Source organism: Sarcophilus harrisii, chromosome 2 (genome assembly GCF_902635505.1).
Source record: "Sarcophilus harrisii chromosome 2, mSarHar1.11, whole genome shotgun sequence".
NCBI lineage: Eukaryota > Metazoa > Chordata > Mammalia > Dasyuromorphia > Dasyuridae > Sarcophilus > Sarcophilus harrisii.
The window spans coordinates 463,408,202-463,430,835 of NC_045427.1; the positions used below are offsets into that span (position 1 = coordinate 463,408,202).

General features: G+C 32.4%; 1 protein-coding gene across 6 annotated transcripts in view; it reads left to right on the forward strand.

The window, feature by feature from the left end:
- The window catches only part of PHKB (phosphorylase kinase regulatory subunit beta), a 254,816-nt gene that overhangs the window by 151,167 nt on the left and 81,015 nt on the right, over positions 1-22,634 (forward strand). For all 6 annotated transcript variants that reach the window (XM_031954432.1, XM_031954430.1, XM_031954428.1 and 3 more), the window contains one exon: positions 10,669-10,763. In XM_031954432.1, coding sequence (XP_031810292.1) covers positions 10,669-10,763 — 95 coding nt within the window. The remainder of the gene's footprint in view (positions 1-10,668; positions 10,764-22,634) is intronic.

Below are 22,634 nucleotides of genomic sequence, written 5' to 3' on the forward strand. Positions count from 1 at the left end.
CGGCCTTCTCTGGACACATCTCTCTGGGAACAGAAAGAAGGCATTCTTTAACAAATTCTCCCTCCACAAATGGTCTGCCAGTGTGTGCTATTAGCTTGGCAACTTGAAAACTTGCTCTCAGTGATGAAATATTTAGCTGCTTCTGCTTCACAAAAGTATTTTGCTGAGTTGTCAATGTATTTTTCACTTTTAATATTTTATCTTTTCTCACTTCTCCAACCAAACAAATGATTGTTTCTCTTTATGTTAAGTTTCATAGTGTCGACACAAGTTATATTCTTTGAACAAAGACACTATATTCTGGCATATCCGATATACAGCCCTTTCCATTACTGCATGAAAAAGTAATCATAAGTCTTTGACTATCCTACACTCTAAGTCAATTTTTCTTTTTCTTGACATCATTATTTCCTAGGGATTCCAAATTGCTATTAGTAAAATATATATACATAAACATATACAGTGCTACAAAAACAATATACCAGCAATAACTTTGTCCACACAGAGACATACAGACTGCAATGCCCAACTTCCTCCAAGCTGCCTCTGTGCTCTGATGCCTCCATTTTCCACACTCTCTCTCCTGCTCTTCACGCTCCCGCTTCCGACCTTCACTGCTGCAGTGAATTCCCCCTGTAGTGGCTGTGACATGGGCAGCATGCACTGTACATCCCCTGTGCCTGTCTGTTGTGGTGGCTACTGTTACTGTACAAGGCTGCGGGCCATCAGTTCTCCATCTTCTGCATCTCTCTCCCTTTCCCACACCACACACCCTGGCCTGGGAACTCGCCTTACCTCGGTATTGCCTCCACTCTGCCTCTGCTGCCTCAGCCCAGTGCTGGAAGTGTGCGTTGCTAACATGAGTTTAGGTAGAACGTCACTTCCGGTCTGATTTTTCCATAACCTGGCGGGCGGCATAAACATCCTCAGCGGGCTGCATCTGGCTCGCCAGCTGGAGTTTAAGGACCCCTGCTCCAGAGAATAAATGACTTCCCCCAAGTTCTGGAAACAGGGACCATGTAACAATACTGAGAAATACTTATCCAATCAGTCCCATTCAGAAGTAATTCATACTTTCCATTATGACTGTTTAGCTCTCCAATTAGTTAAGAAAGTTTGCTATGAAGCACACCATCTAAAGTCCTTCACTAAAAACTTGAAATTGACATCATTCTAAATCATTGATTCTCTAGCATCATAATTAATCATTGAATCATTCGGTTCTTAAATCTTCCAAAATTGTTCATTTTTACAATGCTATTGTAATGTAAATTGTAACATAAAAGTTTATTTTATTCTGCATTAGTTAATAATAATCCTCAAGTGATAATTTCTCCCTCCACTCCTTATTCAGTTATGTAGACTTTTGTTTGTGTTATCAGTTATGTGAGATTATAGGTATATCTCTCTCATTGCTATCCTTTTCTTCTGTAGTATGTCTTCACCCCTCCCCTCCTTTTAAGATCATCAAAACTACAAAAATCATTTCTACACTCTTCATCTCTTTTGACTCTTTCTATGACTGTGCTGATATTATGGTTTGTAAATAATGCTTATTTCATCTCTCTTGTCCCTCATTATAATGCATGCAATGCTTATAGTCTTTTCTGAGTGCTTACTTGCATTTTGATTTGCACTAGTTTTCCCACAATTCCTCCAATAATAACTATCCCCATTTTTGTCACCTTTGCCAATTTATAGAGTAAGAGGTAAAACTTCAGATAGATTTTATTTGCATTTCCCTTTTTCATTAGTTATTGGAACATTTATTCATGTTGTGTTAATAGTTTGCAATTTTTCTTGTGAAAACTTTTTGTTCACATCCTTTGACCACTTATCTGTTGGGGGTGATATTGTACATATAAATAATGACTTCCTACTTGCCAGATCCAAAGACTTTCTTCAGTGTTACTCTCCTTGACTTACCTGCATTTTTGGATACCGGTTGACCACCCATGCTTTCTGTGTGTTTTTCTCAGCATGACCTCTAGACAACTCACACTCTTTTGATTCTTTTTCCCTTATTGCTATCTTTCACTAACTCTTCATTGTCTTTTTCACTTTCATCCTCTCTTCTTTCTCTCCTTCTGGGCAGTTATTCATCCATTCAATGTGGTTTTGCTATATCACCTCTATGCAACTTATTCTTCAGATCTCTATCTTCAGTCCTGACTTCTTTTTCACTGTTTCTTTGACATCCCTAGATAGTCCATTGGTACTTCAAATTCATCATGTTTTAAATCAAGTTTGTTATCTACTCTTTCAAACCTGCTTCTTAGTCCTTTTTTTTTCATTATTTATGTCAGTTGTATCATCATCTTTTTTTTCATTCATGTTGATAGTAAGCAAGTATTTATTAAGTGTTTACCATATGCTAAATAATTCTAAATGTTTTTGCTGGACTTATATTTGATTATTTTTCTTCTCTCCCATCTGATACTTTGTGTTACCAAATCTTCAACATTCTTTATTGTGAATCCATCCTCTTCTCTTCAAAACATCACCAACTTATTTTAGATACTTATTACCACCTGTTGAAATAATGTTATATTTTTAAACTAAATCAATATGTAACCCATAGGGATCATTAGATACAGATAAGTGATCCCTATATCTATTTGAGTTTGACACAACCGAGCTACAGAGTAAAGTTCAAATATCTCTGCTTTATTTTCAAGCCTTCCATAACTTCAATATTCCTTTCAAGACCTCTTTTATATTACTTCTTTTAGTACATATTATTGTGCTCTAAACTGACAACTTTTTTTTCCTGATATGTGTAATATCCTATCCTCACCTGGTGATTTCCTAGCTAGAACTGAAAGTTCAATTTCAATGCTACTTCCTTCATTGTGTTTTGTGATTTCAATGCTTTATAAGAATTTTTCCTTTCAGGCATCATATGACACTTTGTTTTGAACATCTCTAATGCACTTATAGTGATCTCATTTTAAAATTTGTGTCCTATGCTATTTTCTCTAGTGTATACTCCATAAGTTTTAAAGATCATGTTTTACCAAAAGTTGTATCTTCCTCAGTGTCCACCATAAAGTATGATGGATATGACAATGTATCTCTATTGAAAACTAAGCAGAATCTAGTTAGTATTTTGAGTAAATGATATAGATTGCTGTTTCTGATATGAAGCTCTAGCTTAGAAAGATTAGATTAGTTAGAAAATAATTAGTACAAAAATAATTTATTGTTGAGGAGCAAGCTGCTAGTGGCTGCTGGGCATCTATTTCTAACCAGCAGAATAGATCCTTTCATGTGACAGGATGATAATAATACAAGGAGAATGAGAGGCAGTTGCATTCTCTTACCTCTCTCTTCTTCCCCTTGCCTCTGATTTATTTCATTCACAACTCATAAGCAACATCTGCGTCAGTAAAGACTGATTTGCAATTCTTCAAATGTGTTGTGATTCACAGCTGTAGTGGCTTTCGCACTAAGGTTGGGTCCTTAACACTTTAGGAAAATTCTGATATAAATATACATTGAAAAGCAAAGCCATTCATAAGCAATGATTCTTTTAAAATAATCTCATAAAATTCCCATTAGAAATAATTTTGGACATTACTTCAGCTAAATATTCAGAAAGTATCTATATTGTTGTATGTGAATAAACTTCAAAAATCAACATTCATGTGAAAATAAAATATTTCACATTTATATAGTACTTGATCTGAATGTGTGCTTGTGCATATCTGCAGTGTGCTTCTTTCTCCTCCCTATTTTATAGTATCCATTAATTTCTTTCAAAGCAGAACTCAATTTTACTGGACCTCAGTCCTCTCCCTTTTGAAATTACTTTGTGCTACTTTGCATATAATTTTATTTGCTTATGTATGTGCTATATTCATGTTTTCCTTAGTAGAATGTTGGCTTCTTGATGGTTGTAGCTTGTATATGGTAGGAATTTAATAAATATTCATTGAATTTTCAGAAGTAGAACCAGGTTTTGACAAGGGAATGACTTGCTGGTTATGGTCACACAAATAATTAAAACCTGACACAAGAAAACTGAAACTTAATTCTCCTAACTCCCAGGAAGGTACTTTTTTCTTCATTAGACTAATGTGTTTTAAAATTTATCAACTTTAAAAGCATCTATAGTATAAAATACTATTTGGAATGGAGAAAGCAAATTCTCTTGATTAAATTTAATAGAAGTTGCTAAATAAGGTCATGTTCATTGAAATACGGTTGATAACTAATCTAGTACATATTCTACTAAAGCCTCAGTTAATAAAAGCCAGCATTAACTTTGAATTTTGCTTTCTTCTTTAAACTTTTAGGAAGCAATGGTAAATGTTAAGTAAATAAGATGGAAGATAGTTAAATTCTTCCTTAATATATTATGTGATCAGTGCCTGTCCAGTGCTATTTCCTTCAGCTTTTCATAGCTAGAATTCTAAAAATTTATGTTTAGAATTTTGACCCTGAACACTGCACAATTCTTAGTCATTTAAGAATAAATTATGCCCATTATACTTTATAAAAATAAGAGCATAGATTTTAAAACCTTTTATTCATCGAGGGCAAAAAAAGCAAGCTTATTAGAATTAGCTAATTAACATCTCAGTGCAATCTAAACAACGTTCTAAAATTTCAGGTTATAGACAGATTACCCAGTTTATATTGTTGGAGTGAGTTTCTACACTGGTAGTAGTACTACCCTACTACTAGTGAAACCACAGATCTGGATTCTATTTCTCCACAAACAAACATAAATATTAAGCCACTTCCATCGGAAAGCATTTGTAAGTACCTGCCATGTACTAATCAGTGTACTAACCATTAGACTAATTATCTATTACATAAATTTAGTAGGGGTATTAATCTTTCTAGGTTTTCCTTATTTTGTAATAGAATGCTGGAGATATATACATACACACACACACACACAAACATACATATGTTCTAATGATCTACTTTCTCTTTGACATTCAGTAAAAGTTCAAAATCAGAATCTTGGTGAATAGCAGATTGTAATTACTTGAATTTTCTAGTTAACATTAACCAGAAAATTCCTGCCTTTTCCAAATCTACATTGCTGTCTTTGTACAATGTATTAAACAAATTTTACATCTGACCTGAGAATCATGTCAAGTATTTATTAAATGCCTACTTTTTTCCTGGCACTGTGTTAAATTCTGGGGATACAAAAAAGGGTAAAAATGCTCTCTTCACTAAAGGAGCTTACAATTTAATGGAGGACACAACATGTGCAAACAAGATATGTACAAGAAGAATTAGAAATAACCTCAGAGGGAAAAGCACTAAGATTAAAAAGATTATGTAAGGCATCATGTAGAGGGTGGGACTTTAGTTGAGACTTAAAAGAAACCTGGAAAGGCAGGAGGCAGAGTAGGTGGTGTGGAAATTAGTTATCCCACTGACAGTAAGAAAGATTGAGGCAGAGATCTGAGCCAGTGCCACTTTATTGAAGGGTCCATGGTCTCTGCTAATGAAGCAGACCTCAGATCTTCCTCATGATCTGAAATACCAGCTCCTTCCAGAGCTCTGTTATAATAGAGGTAGATATCCAGTCATTCCAGAATAGCTATACCAAATACAGACTAATTCCACTGAATAAGCAAAATAACACGTCAGTAGGGTCACAAGTTGGGTGAGCAAGGACTATCTCCACATAAGATGGACAAGCTTCTCCTTAATTTAGGTAGGAGGAAACGTATGTGAGCTATCACAGTCAATGATATCATCTGCTCCTATTGGACAAGTTAATTGGTCCAGAAGTACAAAATATTTGGGGGCTCTTTCCATGTAGTTTTCACCTCTGCCAAGCTGAACTTGGTCATCATCACAAGGCAAAACAAAGGTTTTTGTTTTTTTTTAACTAACTTTAACTAATTTCCTATAGTTGATCAAGTGAACTTAGAATCTGCAACTCATAACTCTGGACCCTTATATACAGAATTTTGATACGATTAATACTAATTAGAATTGGGGCAGCTAGGTGGTGCAGTGTCTAGAGTACCGGCCCTGGAGTCAGGAGGACCTGAGTTCAATTCTGGCCTCAGACATTTAACACTTCCTAGTTGTGTGACCCTGGACAAGTCACTTAACCCCAATTGCCTCAGCAAAAAAAAAAAAAAAAAAAAAAAAAAATCAACTCAACAATAGTGATTAGAATAGAGTAGGATCCAAAATAATTTGTTTCAGTGGGAGATCATTTGAGACATGGGAAACAGCCAGGGAAAATGCCCAGTCAGGAGATGAAATATATTTGAGGAAAGCAGTGTTCTAAACAACAGACTAGTTTTCACTGTTCAGGACTTCCGATGTGGAAAGTACAGAGAAAATGTTTGAGGTTTGTCCATTGATTATCAAATACAACCAATTTATCTTGGAGGAATGGCTCAAACCCACATCTTTCTGACTTCAAGACCAGATCTCTGTCTGCATCTAGGTACTTGTTACGTATGTCTTTTGTGCATGGACTTAATAACTATTTCTTTCATGTTATAGTTATTTATATCTTATATCCCTTATTAAACAGCCAGTTTCAGAAGGAAATTCCTCTTGTTATAGCACATTAGCTCTGCAGACAGTAGGTTCTACATAAATGTTTGTTGCATTGAAATAATTGGATAAAAGTGCTTTTAAAAAGTTAAAACTACAAATATAAGCAATAAGTATTAATAGTTGTTTCTGTTCCAACTCTTTCTAAGTCATTTATTCAGACTCCATTGTTCAGAAAATATTTTCTCATAAAAACAAAGGTCTAAATAGTAGTTAAGTTCCCATTTAACCTTTAAAACCCCACTGACTCTGTGACATAGACTAAAATAACTGATACTTCACTTTTCATTTGATTCATTTACTACTTTTTTTTTCTTTTTTTGTTAAGGCAATTGGGATTAAGTGACTTGCCCAGGGTCGCACAACTAGGAAGTGTTAAGTGTCTGAGGCCAAATTTGAATTCAGGTCCTCCTGACTTCAGGGCTGGTGCTCTATCTATTGCACCACCTAGCTGCCCTGATTCATTTACTGCTACTGTAATACGGAGTAACTATTTTATTTTTCTCTCCCTTTAATCCAGTTCTATTACATTAAATGGGTTTTTGATTCCTCTGTAAACTAGTTTTTCATAATTTTTTCATTTTTAATTTTAAATAGCATGTGTATTATTCTATAGTATTTTTATATTCATGGAGAATGTTTATCACAAAGGAATGTCCAGATCTTTTAGCTTTGTCCAGTAGACACTTAGTATCAAACTCCACTGAGTGTTGGCATGAATGCTTAACTCTAGAATGCCAATTTTGGGGAGTTATTTTTATCCAGTACATTTTTAGATATATTCATCAGTGCTTAAAAAATGGAAATCTTTGATTTATGTTGGTTTGTTAACTTCAAATGGAATTCATTTTGACTATTTCTTAATAGAGCACATCACTTCAATCACTGATCAATTATATAAAAAAATGAATACAAAAAGAAAAAGGATATATTGCTAGATGATTGTTTCTTAGAGATTCACGTACTTCCTAAGTTATAAACCAAAAGGTAATGGATTTCTAAGCAATGTCAATATCTATTTTGTGGGAAAGAGTGATTACAAGTGACCTGAGTGCATACTCAATACATAACTTGAGCTGTTTTTTCATTTAATTTACTGTGACTGGCTTTCTTAGTACTAAAAAGTTGTAGTTAAACCTCTCCCTCAATTAGAATTACTTAGTAAAATAAAACAAAAAACTCTGCTTATTTCTTTGAAGAACTACAACTATGTATATTACTTAAATATACATATTAATGACTATTTTTCAGTGTACTAAAGAATAGAAGAACTAAAAGAAAAGAAGAAAGGCATAGTGAAAAGAGCAATGATTGGTAGTCAGTCATATGAGCTATACAACGTACTGCCCATATGGTCTTCAGCAAGTTATTTCTTCTCTCTAGGACTCATTTCCTTCATCTGTAAAATGAAAGGAGTGAAATACATGATCTCTAAGGTCTTTTCCTGCTCTAAATCTTATTATTCTGTGAGAAAAAGGTACAAATTAAAATAAGATTTTCCTCAAGAAGCTTGTAGAAACTGTTCCTTTTCTCTCAAGCTTATATTTTTATTCAGGGAAAACTACATTTATACATAGAAATAAATATATGATATAACAGCAAATATTTTTTCCAACTATTCTATGTATTAGATATACCTACTTATTTATATGTTGTTTTTCCTTTTAAAATGTCAGCTCTTTGAAGGCAGAAATAATGTTTTTACCTTTTTTTTTTTTTGTATGTCTACTGCTCAGCATAATGTCTCTAGCACATGTAGTAAGAATTTAATAAATGTTTGTCAACTGACTGAATTTTTTTTCAAAAAAAAGAAAATCCTGTGGTAAAGTAATAGCTTTAAATAGTAAAGACTCTATTGATCTTTTTTCCTGTTTTGCTTTTGCTTTTGTTTTTACCTTTGTTGTTGTTGTTGTTTGTTTACTGAATTTTAGTTCCATCCAAGAAACTTCTTAAGATTGTCCTAAAAGGGGGCAGCTAGATGCTACAGTAGATAATAGTACCAGTCCTGGAGTCAAGAGGACCTAAGATCAAATTTGATCTCAGACATTTAATACTTCCTAGCTGTGTGACCCTGGACAAGTCACTTAGTTGCAATTGCCTTGCAAAAAAAAGTGTCCTAAAAACTGGTAAATGATTGAGAGCCTTTTAATTGTACCAACAAGATACTATACCCATTCAGAACATAAGTCCATTGTGCATAGATTTATACTGCCTCACATAATTTTATAAGCACTTTTGTTAATTATTCTTACCTGTTATATTTGTCAAATTTTTGTCATTGTGTATTTATACATACAGTTATGCAAATAGTTTGATTACTATATGCAAATAAATTTATAGAGTATGTATCCTGGCATTATTTGAAGTTTACCAGTTGGTCTTTGTTCAATGTTCCAATGGTGCATGTAGCATATGAAATGAAAAAATCATTTCTATTGCTAAAAAATTTCAGATAAACTGAAGATGCACAACTATACTTGAGTTATTTTTAATTTTATATGGATATGATTTTTTTCTCTAATTTTGAATGGAAAACATTTCCCATTGTGACTGATGAATCCATTTAGCATGACTTTTTCAAAGCTGAGCAAGTATATCACAGGTATAATTCTAAGTGCATCAGTTAAAGTGTGCCTGTAGTTTGAAATTTCCACACCATCCTTTTGAAACAGTTAAATTGGTCTTTCAGCACAAATAGTCTCATTTCTCTTCATCTGTATTGATTAGTACTTTTAAAGAACTATGTGTGTATATAGAATTTTAAAACTATTAAAAAAATAGTTTTTGCATACTATAAACAGCAGCAGCCCTTGCTCTTACAGAGCAAATATTCAACATTCTACAAACTATAAGGCCCATTATTGTTGGGATTTTAGAGGTCTGCTTTGAGCTTTGTGCTTATGTTTAGCAGCAACTAAAAATTATATTAAATTTCATTCTTCCTTCTCCCAAAAAGAATAAGTTCAGCATTACAAAAAATATTGTAAATATCTGCAAACCACTGACCGATTACATTTCATGATATCTTTACCCTGTGTATCTCCATGTAATTGAGGTTACATGCTGTTGGAAAAAAAATGAAAAATCAAATGTACCGATTTCTTTTTCTTAAGAAAAAATAGGATTTTCAGTATTTTTAAAGATTTTATGATGAAAATGCAATTTTAAAGTATTCTTCAGTTCAGTAATTTTTCAAGTTAATATTATGCTCTGTAACTTTAGTTCTGTAATTACATTATGACTCCCACTCAAGTAGCTTCAAATGTCTTTATGATTGAACTGTTTATTAAGATGGAAAAATAATTCACAGGTTTTTTTTTCTTTTTTTTCCTGATTTTGTTTTTTTTAGTTTAAATGATCAATGATTTCTTCCAATTTATTGATTAAAATATTCAGCCCCTCTACTTCAGAAGAGAGAGCTGATTGCTTCTTGAAGGAATGAAAAATAGTGTGCTATTGCCTAAGAGCCATGGGTTCAAATTCTGCTTCTTCCATTACCTTTATTAGCTTGGATACCTTCCTGGGTCTCTTGTCCTCATGTTAAAATGTTGGAGCAAGACTAACTGATCTTTGGGGTCTCTTTTACCTCTAAGTTTGTGGGATAAGAAAAGGAACTAATCCTGTGATTTTGCTATTAGAGAGAACTATTTGGTGAGGAAATGCCTGCCATGTGGATTCACACCTTCTTTGCCATATATAGGTTTAGAAATGTTAAGTGACTGAACTTAGATATTTAGCAATTAATCCAGGCTCATATAGTCAATATTTCCCAGAAGAAAGACTTGATCCCAGTTTTTGCTGGATTCAAGGTCAGCTCTCTCTTTGCTATGCAATGCTATGAAAACCTACCTATAGAGTCTATACTAATATACACAAATAATCCTGGTCATTTTGTTTGTGTATTTAATATTTTCATCCTGACTGAGTCATCTCAAATTTTGCTCTTCAAACCTGGAGTTGAGTCTGGGAAAAAAGAGGGAAAGAGTTTTGCAATTGTTAGGATAAATGGTAGAAGTTGCACTTTTCCTACAGATCATAAAAAATTTGATTTGCATAGTACCTGATGTGTCATTGAAATGTTAGACTCAGTTTGATGTAGTCATTTCTTTTCTTCCTTTTCAGCTGATGACTTAATAAGTCCCAAAGACATTGACCCAATCCATAGGTACATCCCTCTACAGGATCAGCGGAATGTTAGCATGAGATTCTCTAATCAGGTAATGATATATTTTATTATCATTACTATTTTTACTATTATTACTATTTTTATTTTATTATTATTACAATTATTATTTTGTCACTAAATCAAGCAATATTGTGAAAGATTACTAAGTCTCATAAGTTCATTTGTTTTCCTTACATAGGTTCTTAAGAAAGAATATGCTTTTTCTTCTTTATACTTAAGTTCTGCTTAGATCAATGAACTTCTTCTAAATGAGAAAAAAATATTAAGAAGGCATTGAATTTTCTAACTAAGTAGGCCACTGAATTTGCAGTGGAGGAGCTAAAGTATCCAATAATGTACAAGCATCTCAGAAAATACACAAAAAACTTTTCATGGAGAAATAAGGTTATTTACATTTCATATTTGTGTTATCTTATGGAACACCATGAGTATTTGTTTCTTTTCCTTTTTCCATAAAAATCTAGAATAACAGTTGGAGACTTTGTTACCATTAACAGGTGATGTGATTCTTTAAAAATGTTTAAAATTTAGTTTCTATGTATTCACACTGTTGGTTCAGCAAAATAAGTATTTGCAGGATGAATAAGATTGATGTTGACTTGACCAAACCCTGAAGTAGCAAATGGTATCAATAATGAGTACATTTCAAATGAAAACTTTATATATATATATATATATATATATATATATATATATGTATGTATATATAAAATTGTGGAAACTACCTGAAGAGAGAGAGAGAAGAAATGAATCTGAATATATGCCTGAAATTCAAAGCAGTAAAAATGCATTAAAGCAGAAAACAATCACCACTTAAAAGAGATATGCATATTAAGTTGAATTGTTCCATATATTTTGAAATAGGTTTATATATGTGTGCACACATATGTCTACATATACACATATATGCATAAAAGCACACTAAACACACATTTTTAAAAGATGTTTGGCAAACATTGTCTACAATGTGCAAGGCACAGTTCAGTTATGACCCATAGGTTTTGTTCTGTTGGCTTATGTTTTTTAAATCTTATTTAAGGTGGTGAATTTTTAATATTTAAGACACTTGTAAAAGCATTTTGTTTTTCATAAATTTGCAAAATTCACACATTACTATGTAATAATAACTTCCCACTGATATTGAATAAAATGAGAAGTATCTCATAATAAAGTAGAGGAGAAGAAAAATTTCCTATAGGAAGAGAGCAAATGAACTGATTTTCAAAATTTCTTTAAAAAATCAAAATTTGAAATCATATCATTTAAGATATAGCTTGTGAGCTTTTAGAAAGGAAATCAGTAAACAAGAATAACTAACAAAGCTCCATCAAGATTGCAATGTGCAAAACCAATCTTGTCCTCACCCCAGCCCATTCTGCCACTTTTTTTTTCCTAATGAAAAGAATAAACATAATAATAAAAATAATAAATAAATAAATATAATTTATTATTATAAGCATAGTATGCTTAGAGCCCAGTGAAGTATTTATCAAGTCTTTTATGCAATTCTTGTGTACAAGATGGAAGGATGCATGCTAAACACTAGTGTAGAGGAATTCAGGACTGGTTGAATAATCACAAAGACTACTTGTTAATGAGTTGTTGTCAGATAAGAAGAAAAACTTTTATGGAATCCTCTATACTTCTATTCTTGATCCACAGAATCCTGAAGTCAGAAAGATCTCAGAAATACACCTATTAAAAATCCAACCCTAAAATATTTAATCCAATTTATACATAAACCACAATCTCTTCTACATTATACTCAACTAGTGGTAATCAAGTCTTGGAAGACTTCTGTTTGGGGGAACCCACTAACTCTCCAGAAAGTGTATTCCTTCTTTTGTTACCTCTCATTCTAAGAAGATTTTCCTTTCATCAGGACTATAACTATTAAGTCATAGTTTCTACCTAATGTTCTTTGTTTTGCCTTCTGGGGCCAAACAGAAAATGTGTGTGTGTGTGTGTGTGTGTGTGTGTGTGTGTGTGTATTCTTGGCTCCTTCAACTTAGACTTTTTGAAGTTAATTTTTGGAACCCAAGTAGAGGATTTTACATTTATCCCTATTTAATTTCACCTTTGAATGAATAAAATAGGGGACTGATCTAATTTATATCTCTTAAAAAGGCACTGGTTTTTGGAGTAAGAGGACCCAGATTACATTTCTGCCTCTATCACTTAGTACCTATGTTAACTTAACTTCTCTAGACCTCAGAGCACTCTCATCTGTAGGGTCAAGAGTTTGAACTAGATGATCTCTAAGGTCCCTTCTAGCTCTAAGTCTATGATGCTATGGTTTTATTTTGAGCCTAAAGATTGTTTAAGCCAGAAAGCATGATTTATTGGATGAAGGATCCCTAATCTTTTTGATGAAATGGAAAAGCATTTTTATTTGCTTGAAGCTTTGTAAGAGAAGCATTGTTTAACTATAGTACGGGGGGGAGGACAAGGGAGGGTCAGATTTCAAATATACCAGAAATATTTGAATGCCAGAATATTTGAAGCCAGTATTCTGCCAGTCCCACAACAATTTTCTGGCATTTGAGGTGACAAGCTAGAGAGATGATATTAAAGCAATGAGATGCCAAGAACCAATTTATCACACTTCCCATGACTCATTTACATTTAAAACTCAAAGAATTGGGGAATGAATATTCCCCTCCTCATAGCTCACTCCATAAAAATTCATCTTCTTTGGGAATGCAGCTTTCCCCTCCCTACCCTTCCAATTTGTAGAGCAAGGCAACAGGAAAGTCTGATTACTTTTCAGAGAATCACGCTTTACATATTGAAATGAGTTTATTTTCTAGAATAAATTTATTTCTTTCAATTCAACAAACATTTATGGAGTACTCACCATGTGCAAAGTTCTGTACTATGTGATGGGAAGAAAGTTTAGATATAGTCATTGTCATTATGGAATTTAGAGTTTTGTAGGGAAATACATCATATAATAACAGCAAAATAATACATGATAGGGTCATAAAAGGGATACAGGTAAAGAGCTATATGATGAATAATTGAATTCTTGTAATCCATGAATCAATTAATATTTCCTAAGTGATATATTTCATACATAGCACTTTAGTAGGACAAAATTTGGTGTTATGACAACTTTAGATTCTTCTCTGTACTCATTCTGTCTCTCTCTCTCTCTTTCTCTCTCTCTCTCTCTCTCTCTATATATATATATATATATACACATACATATATATCTGTCTCTCTCCAAATTGCTTCTTTGTCTTGGTTTAATTTATAGGTCCCAAATTCCCCCTGACTAATGAAATTTGGGACTGACTTTCAATTTCTCTTGTAAATTAGGCATTTTGCTTTGGTACAAATGAGAAAGAGCCCATTTACGTCATATTCAAATAGACATGGGGCCACTTATCCATACAAAAAGATGACTGCAAGCTGTATATTGATTTAGTTTTAAAATGTGATATTATCTACATTTTGTTTTATTTTTATTTATTTTGTTAAATATTTCCCAATTAAATTTTAATCTTTTTGGCTACATGGGAGTGTTGAAAGCTACATATAGAATGTGTTTGAAACTTCTGTGTAGATAATAACAATTGTAACACTTTGAAAACAATTGCCAAGAATGAGAATTTTTGACGATATGGAGAAAAAAGTATATTATATGACTTGGAAAGGAACATTTTAAAAATCCTATCCAGATGAAAATGAGCTAAATTAAACATTTGCTGAAATCATTTCCTAATTATATACAAGAAATATTTGAAAGGAAAATGGGCTGAAGGCAAATCCACTCACTTGTTGTTTAAGCAACATCTAGGATTAATAACACCTACCTACATACTCTACTTTCCTATCTCATGGCCACTGTAAGATGATAAGATGAATGATAAGCCAGAGATTCCCAATAACATAAATTATTTGTTAGGAACCAATCTATTTTAGAAGTTGCATAAACTCTTTTATCACAAGGGATATACCACAGCAGTTTTTTATAATGTGATTCAAAAAGGTTCATCCAAAAAAAATCTTTAGTACATCATGATGTGTAGGTAACTCTGGGTTCTCAAACTTTGTATAAGCAGAATATAAACTCAGATAGTTTCTGTCAAGCTTGAAAAGATTTTTTAATAAGCCTGGTTGACAAAACTGCATGTCTTGCATTTGAAAGTCATTCTAATCAAGCTGGGAAAGTCTCATAGTCACAATAGTTAATTTTGACCATAGAAATACACTAAGAAATTCTAGGTTGTAGAGTTGCAATTTGTATTGTACATGGATGACACTATGGCTTCTAGGTAAAAGATAATACTCTTCTTGTCAGGCAGCTGGGTAGCACATTACATAAAATCCTGGACTTTAAGTCAGGAAGACTTAAGTTAATATCCTGCCACACATCATGTTTCATTTTAATTCTTTTGGATTCATGTTTTATTATTTTTTTGATATGAGTTTTCAAAGTTATTTTTCCTCCTCCCATAATATTATCATTGTATAAATTATTCTTTTTTCCTCCCTTTGTTCTGCATCAGTTCATAGTGGTCTTCCCAGTTTCCTTGAAAATTGGCTGTTTTGTAATTTTTTGAGGCATAATAGTATGCATTACATTCATATATCATGGTTTGTTTATTCATTCCTCAGGAGGACATCCCCTTAATTACCAATTTCCAGCTATAACATTAAAAGAGCTGCTATAAATATTTTGAAATTTTTTCTTTTCAGTTTCTTTGGTAGTATTTCTCTAGTAATGGTACAGTTAGGTCTAGTAGTATGCCCCGTTAGTAAATTCTGGGCAGAATTCCAAATTGTTTTCCAGAATGGCTAAACTTATTAAACTCTCTAACAGTGGCTCACTAGTATACCTATTTTCCCATAGCCTTTCTAACATTTATCATTTTCCTATGTTAGTCCAATATATATATATAAAGTTATATCTTAGCTTTATTTTCTTTGTTAACAATTTAGAAGATTTTTAATGTGATTTTTGATGGCTTGAATTTCTTCTTTTGAAAACTATCTTTTCATATCTTTTCACCATTTATCATGGAGAATGATTCTTAGTCTTAAAATTTTAACAGCTTCTTATATATTTGGATAGAAGATCTTTATCAGAGGAACTCATTACAATTTTTTTTCTAGTTATTTCTCTTCTAATTTTTACTATATTAGATTTATTTGTTCAAAAACTTTTACATTTTATGTAATCAAGATTATCCATTTTATATTGTATGTTCCTTTCTATCACTTGTTTAGTTATGAACCCTTCTAGTACCCAAAACTATAAAAGGTAATTTCTCCCTTGTTCTTCTGTTTATGATGTGACTTTTTATATCTAGGTGATATATCCATTTCTTGTATAGTGTGAGATATTGGTCTGAACCTAATTTCTATCATGCTATTTATCCAGTTTTCCCAGGATATTTTTCTCAAATATGGAACCTTTCCTCTGTAACTTGGATCTTTAGGCTTATCAAATATTGTGTTACTATGCTTGTTAGCTTTTGTATGTTTTTTTTATTTTGTTTTGTATTGGTTTTTTTGGTGAGGCAATTGGAGTTGTGACTTTGCCCAGAGTCACTTATAAGTGTTAAGTGTCTGAGATTGGATTTGAACTTGGGTCCACCTGACTTCATTCAATTACTAGAGCTAGTGCTTTATTAATTGTGCCATCTAGCTGCCCTTAGTTTTTTATGTTGTGTACCTAATCTTTCACTAATCAACTTCTTTTTAAAAACTAGTATCAAATCATTTTAAGCATTAATTTTTAAAATTATTATAGCTTTTTATTTACAAGATATATGCATGGGTAATTTTTCAGGATTGACAGTTGCAAATCCTTTTGTTCCAACTTTTTCCCTCCTTCCCCCCATCCCTTCCCCCAGATGGCAGGTTGACCAATACATGTTAAATATGTTAAAGTATAAGTTAAATACAATATATGTATACATGTCCATACAGTTATTTTGCTGTACAAAAAGAGTCGGACTTTGAAATAATGTACAATTAACCTGTGAAGGAAATCAAAAATGCAGGTGGAGAAAAATAGAAGGATTGGCAATTCTATGTAGTGGTTCATAGTCATCTCCCAGAGTTCTTTCCCTGGATGTAGCTGGTTCAGTTCATTACTGCTCTATAGGAACTGATTTTGTTCATCTCATTGCTAAAGATGGCCACATCCATCAGAATTGATCATCATATAGTATTGTTGTTGAAATATGTAATGATCTTCTGGTCCTGCTTATTTCACTCAGCATCAGTCCATGTAAGTCTCTCCAGGCCCTTCTGAAATCCTCCTGCTGTTCATTTCTTAAAGAAAAATAATATTCATATATCACAGTTTATTCAGCCATTCACCAATGGGCATCTTCTCAGTTTCCAGTTTCTGGCCACTACAAAGAGACCTGCCACAAATATTCGTCCACATACAGGTCCCGTTTCCTTCTTTAAAATCACTTTGGGATATAACCACCAGTAGTAACATTGCTGGGTCAAAGGGTATGCACAGTTTGATAGCTTTTTGAACATAGTTCCAAATTTCCCCATATGAATTGCATTACTATTTTTCTTTCAAAACCAGACATTCCTGATGCCAATATTTATAATCTTCCTTACATTGAACCAACCCTGCATTGCTGGTATTAACCCAAAGTGGTTATAGTGTATAATCTTTCTAATATGTTGTTATAACCCACTCAGTTTCAGTTTTCATTAGAGATGTTGTTGTACAGTTTTCTCTGTGTTTTGACTCTTCTTAGTTTCAATAACAACTCCATATTTATATCACTGAAATGTTTCCTTTTTTTTTCATTGTTGCAAACTGTTTATATAATATTAGAGTTAATTGTTCTTTAAATGTTTGATTGAATTCATTTGTGAATCCATCTGGTTCTGGAATTTTATTTTTTCCTTTGGGAGTTCATTTAAGACATGCAATTTGTTTTTCTGATATTAGACTATTTAAATAGCCTGCTTTTTGTTAATCTAAGTATTCTACATATTCTATATTTTTGTAAGTATTTCCTCTAAGTTATTAATTTTGTGAGCATATAATTAAAGTAGTTTCTGATGGTTTCCTTTATTTTCTCATGAATTGCTATAATTTTTCCTTTTTCTTTTTTAATATAAGTAGTTTAACTTTCCTTTCTCTTTTTAAAAAATCAGATAAACTAACTATTAATTTATTTTTATGAAATACAAACTAGAAGCCCTCTTGATATGAAAATCTATTAGGGAATTAGCTTCTTTTTTTTTTTTTTTTTAAATCAATCTAAATACTATCTTTCCCCTAAATACATGTAAAGATAGTTTTCAACATTCATTTTTGTAAGACTTTGTGTACCAAATTTTTCTCCCTTCTTCCCATACCTCACTTCCCCAAGATAGTAGGAAATCTCATGTAGGTTAAATATGTGTAAGGATTAGCTTCTTTAACCTCTGTAACCTCATTGTGAAATAAAAACTAACATTTATCTTAAAAAATATAAAATACATTCACATTTAAATTCTCATCTAATCATTTTATCAGCACAGTGAAACAACTAGTGTAAGTATTTTAACCTCCATTTTGTAACTGAATTTCAATAAGATTGAATGACTAGCTAGCATGTCAAAGAACCAGGGTTAGAATGTCAGTTTCTTAACTCATTGTTCAATGTGTTTTCCATTGTACTATAATCTTAATAGCAGATCATCATCATATGATTGTTTTAACAATATTGCTTGTATGTACAATTATATGAGGTGCATATATGCTGAGAGAATCAAAACAAGGGTACAGTATAAATATAATATATTGGGTGAAATTTATTATGTTTATTATTGTTCATTATAAATAAATTTAATTTGCTTTGCTTTTCTCTTCTTCCTGAGCTAAATTTCTTTAACTCAAGGACAAGGCAAATTCCAAACATGTAATGCATATTCATTTAGATGAGATTTCCAGCATTCTTATCTAAAGGCATGGGGTTTTAGGGAAAGTAACAGGTTTCCTGATTGAAACATTTAATTTTCAGTGGTTTACCCAGCTGTTCCTTACCACCATATACTGTATAGGAAGTCACCATTTCCTGTTGCCTAGGTAATCCAAATGCGTGGGTAACCACTGATTATCTATGAATGAGGCTTTCATTGTTCACAGTGCAGTGCTTCTGCTATGTTAATGTGCAATAATGTCAGCTCTAAGATTTTGTTTGTTCCCAGAATTTGCAGCTCATTCATACTTCAAAATCTATGGCTGATGCAGAAATTATAAGCAGCTGAAAGCATGTGTGAATCTCACTCCTTTTATTCTGTATTTTGAATATTCACTGGTGGCAAAATGATCTTGAAATGGGAATTTTTTTATAAGAATCTTGTAGTTAATTTCAAAGATTCAGCATTAAATATAGTTTGATTTAACTTTCATTCCAAAGTGTTATACTGTGCAGAACACAGAAAATTAATTCTTCTTAGGAGAATATAACAAATTCTTTTGTTATGTATTTGTTGAATTTATTCTAAAATTAATTGTCTAATGGACTTAAAACTGAACCTGGCAAGTGAATTTTTTTCTTGAAATAGATATTAGTGAATAGAATGTAATTGCTAAGTCAATTAAATCCATTCTAATATTAAAAATAAATTTCTTTTTATTATATAAAAATTATAGTTCCAGAATTTGAATTTGTCGGTTTTATATCAGATTTAAGATTAAGTATTCTGCATCTAAACATAGATGTTGATGTTAATAGACTGGACATTTGGGAGAGGTCAGGGGTGCAGATGTATATTTTGAGTAATTGATATTTAACTCATAGTTGAAAATATGAAAAAATGAAATCATAGAAGGAATACTTTTAATGAGAAAGGAGCCAAAGACTTTTCCATGAAGCATACTGAGAGTTACCCATATATGTAGAGGGAGGAGAAAAAGTGAAAAATAAGAATGAATCTATAGGTACTTAGAGATAAGCAAAATGTTTTATAATAGGCCACATTTGATATGACGGTAAGAAAGAGGATAAAAGTAGTCCAGAGAAGAGAGGCTAGGTAAACACATTATCATGAAAACCAAGGGTAGGAAGAATCTCAAAATATAGGGAATAAAACAGATGTGATAAAAAGATGAACAAAGTTTATATTCAAATCATTCATGACAAGTAAAGTGTTATTTATACTTAGACTAGTTTTAAAAACCTTCCATTAAAGCAGTAAAGGTGGGAATTTTAGAGTAATAAGAAGAGAATAAATGATAATGATATGGAACTAAACTTCCTCTTCAGAAGTTTACTTTGTTCAAATATTTTTTAAAAATCATGGGTTTTGTCTCAATCAATACATCAATTGTGCCTCCATATCAGTGCCTATAATTTCATTGGTTATGGATACACCAATACATCACAACATTACTAGGGGTAAATAATGTTGGAGAATTGCTATAGTCAAAGAACATATAACTGGGCTTGTTGGACCCATCTTAGTTGGACCTGAAAGAATTTTAATTCTGCTCATATTGCTTTCAAGAAACCAAGATCACCTCTATAGCATCATAAAGGATTATTAACCATAATTGTTATTTCATTAGTGTATTAGGAAATCTCAACTAAAAGTTCTTTCTACTAATGAAGTTCTGCCACTAGCAGTTTTGGGGAATGACCTGGGGCAGTGCTGAGGGATTAAATGATTTCAAAAAGCCAACATGCCAAAAGTCCATTTCTGCCTAATTCCAAGTCTATATCTCTATTCAGTGAGTTTATTTCTCTATACATTGAATAGGATCCCTAGACTAATAATTAATTCATCCACTATCTTCAAGACCCTGTTCTAGAATTATGGGGAAATGCAGAAATGAAAGAGACATAGTTCCCTCTGTCCTGGAGATATAGTGATACAGTTTGGTGGAGATTACCGAAAGTCACAGATAGCTCAAATATAAGTTAAAAAGCAAGAAAGGCTTAAGAGATACAAAAAAATCCTGGGGAGTTCAGAAAAGACAAATTACTTGTGGCTCTTTATTTTCTCCCAAAGCTAAAAACCTAAAGATTTTTTAAAAACACAAAGATTTTTTAAAAACACATTTAATAATCCCAGATACTTTTAGGAAAGTGTTATATCTATTTAACTTTAGTGAAAATATCTCATCCATTTTAACTTTCATGGAAAGCAGAGTTCTGAAGTGTAATGTATTGCTTAAATGAAAAACAGCCTCTTGTACTCCCTCAACTTCTCTCTACCAAACACATATACATACTTCACTTGCTTGGCAAAAAAAAGAGGAAAGACCAAAAATCCAAATTCAACTACAAGCAAGGAAATAGATTTGAGTGCCAAGCAAGAATTCTGATGATTAGCATAATACAACAAAATAGTCAAAGTATCAAAAATGATATTTAAGTCATGTCCTACATTTGCCACAGTTCCCCAGAGGTTTTCTTCAGTTAATGCCTTGTGAAGGTTTTGATTGAATGATTAGCTCTCATTTGAGAGGTGTTTTTTTTTTTTTTTGGGGGGGGGTTGCTTTATGAATTAGAATTTTATACTAGAGCCAGTGAAAATTAATTGCCTCTATCAAAAATACAGCGCAGTACAAAAATAGTTCAGTGAAATTCAGGAATTAGTTTGAGTTTATTTATTGAAAGATATAATTTGTAATTTTATTGATTACAAAAAAGCATTTAATTTGGTAGAACAAAATAGCCTTTCAGTGTTTTGTTTTGTTTTGGTTTTACAACAAAGTCTCTCTTATCTATACATCAAGACCATTCTGGATTCCTTAGAAGATGTAATAGAAATGATCCTACTTTATTCACTGACACTGATTTGCCAGTGTTACAAGAAATCCAACATAGAATCCAGAATAAGGCAGGATTTCCTGTGGATGTAATCTTCCACATGCTTATTGATTTAATCAAACTTTATGATTTTGTACAAGGTCTTGAAAAAGACCTGTTATCAGTCAAAGGAATTTGTTCTGTCCATCTGCACAGAAAAGAATGGGTGAATGAATTGTCCAGATTTCAACATGTATTTAGACATACCACAGGGCTTTCCCAATAGCATATATATTTGAGTTAAATGGTACATATGGACAATAAGTGAAGATTAGAGTTAAGGAGAATGGACTAGACTGCTTTTAGGAAATTGTAGGACTATTTTATTGACCCCAAGATTCTTATGGAAGTAAAGGCCTAAAGGAACTGGAAACAGTTGCTGCTATCAAAGGGTTGAATAAGTTATGGTATATGAATATTATGGAATATTAATGTTCTATAAGAAAAGACCAGTAGGATGATTTTAGAGGCCAGGAGAGACTTACATGAACTGAGGCTAAGTGAAATGAGCAAAACCAGGAGATCATTGTATACAGTAATAACAAGATTATATGATGATCAATTCCAATGGACATGGCTCTTTTCAACAATAAGATGATTCAGGTCAGTTTTGTGAGGAAGTGAGCCATCTGCACCCTGAGAGAGGACTGTGGGAACAGAGTGTGGATCACAACATAGTGTTTTCACCTTTTTTGTTGTTGTTTGCTTGCTTTATGTTTTCTTTCTCATTTTTTTCCCTTTTTGATCTGATTTTTCTTGTGCAACATGATAATTGTAGAATTGTATAGAATTGCACATGTTTAATGTTTTTGGATTTCTTGCTGTCTAGGGGAGAGAGTTGGGGGAAGGGAGGGAGAAAAACAATTGGAACACAAGGTTTTGTGAGATTGAATGTTGAAGACTATGTATATGTTTTGAAAATAAAAATCTTTTAAAAAGTTAGCAATATTAAAAAACAAAGAAAGAAAGTAAAAGCCTGCCCTTTCAATATTCACATTTTACCTGTGTTGCTACATGCTAGTTAGACACAGAATAGTATTGCCTCTGGATAACTGATAATTACTATCATACAGTACACTATAGAGAGGTGCATGGCAGGTATGAACAGGTTG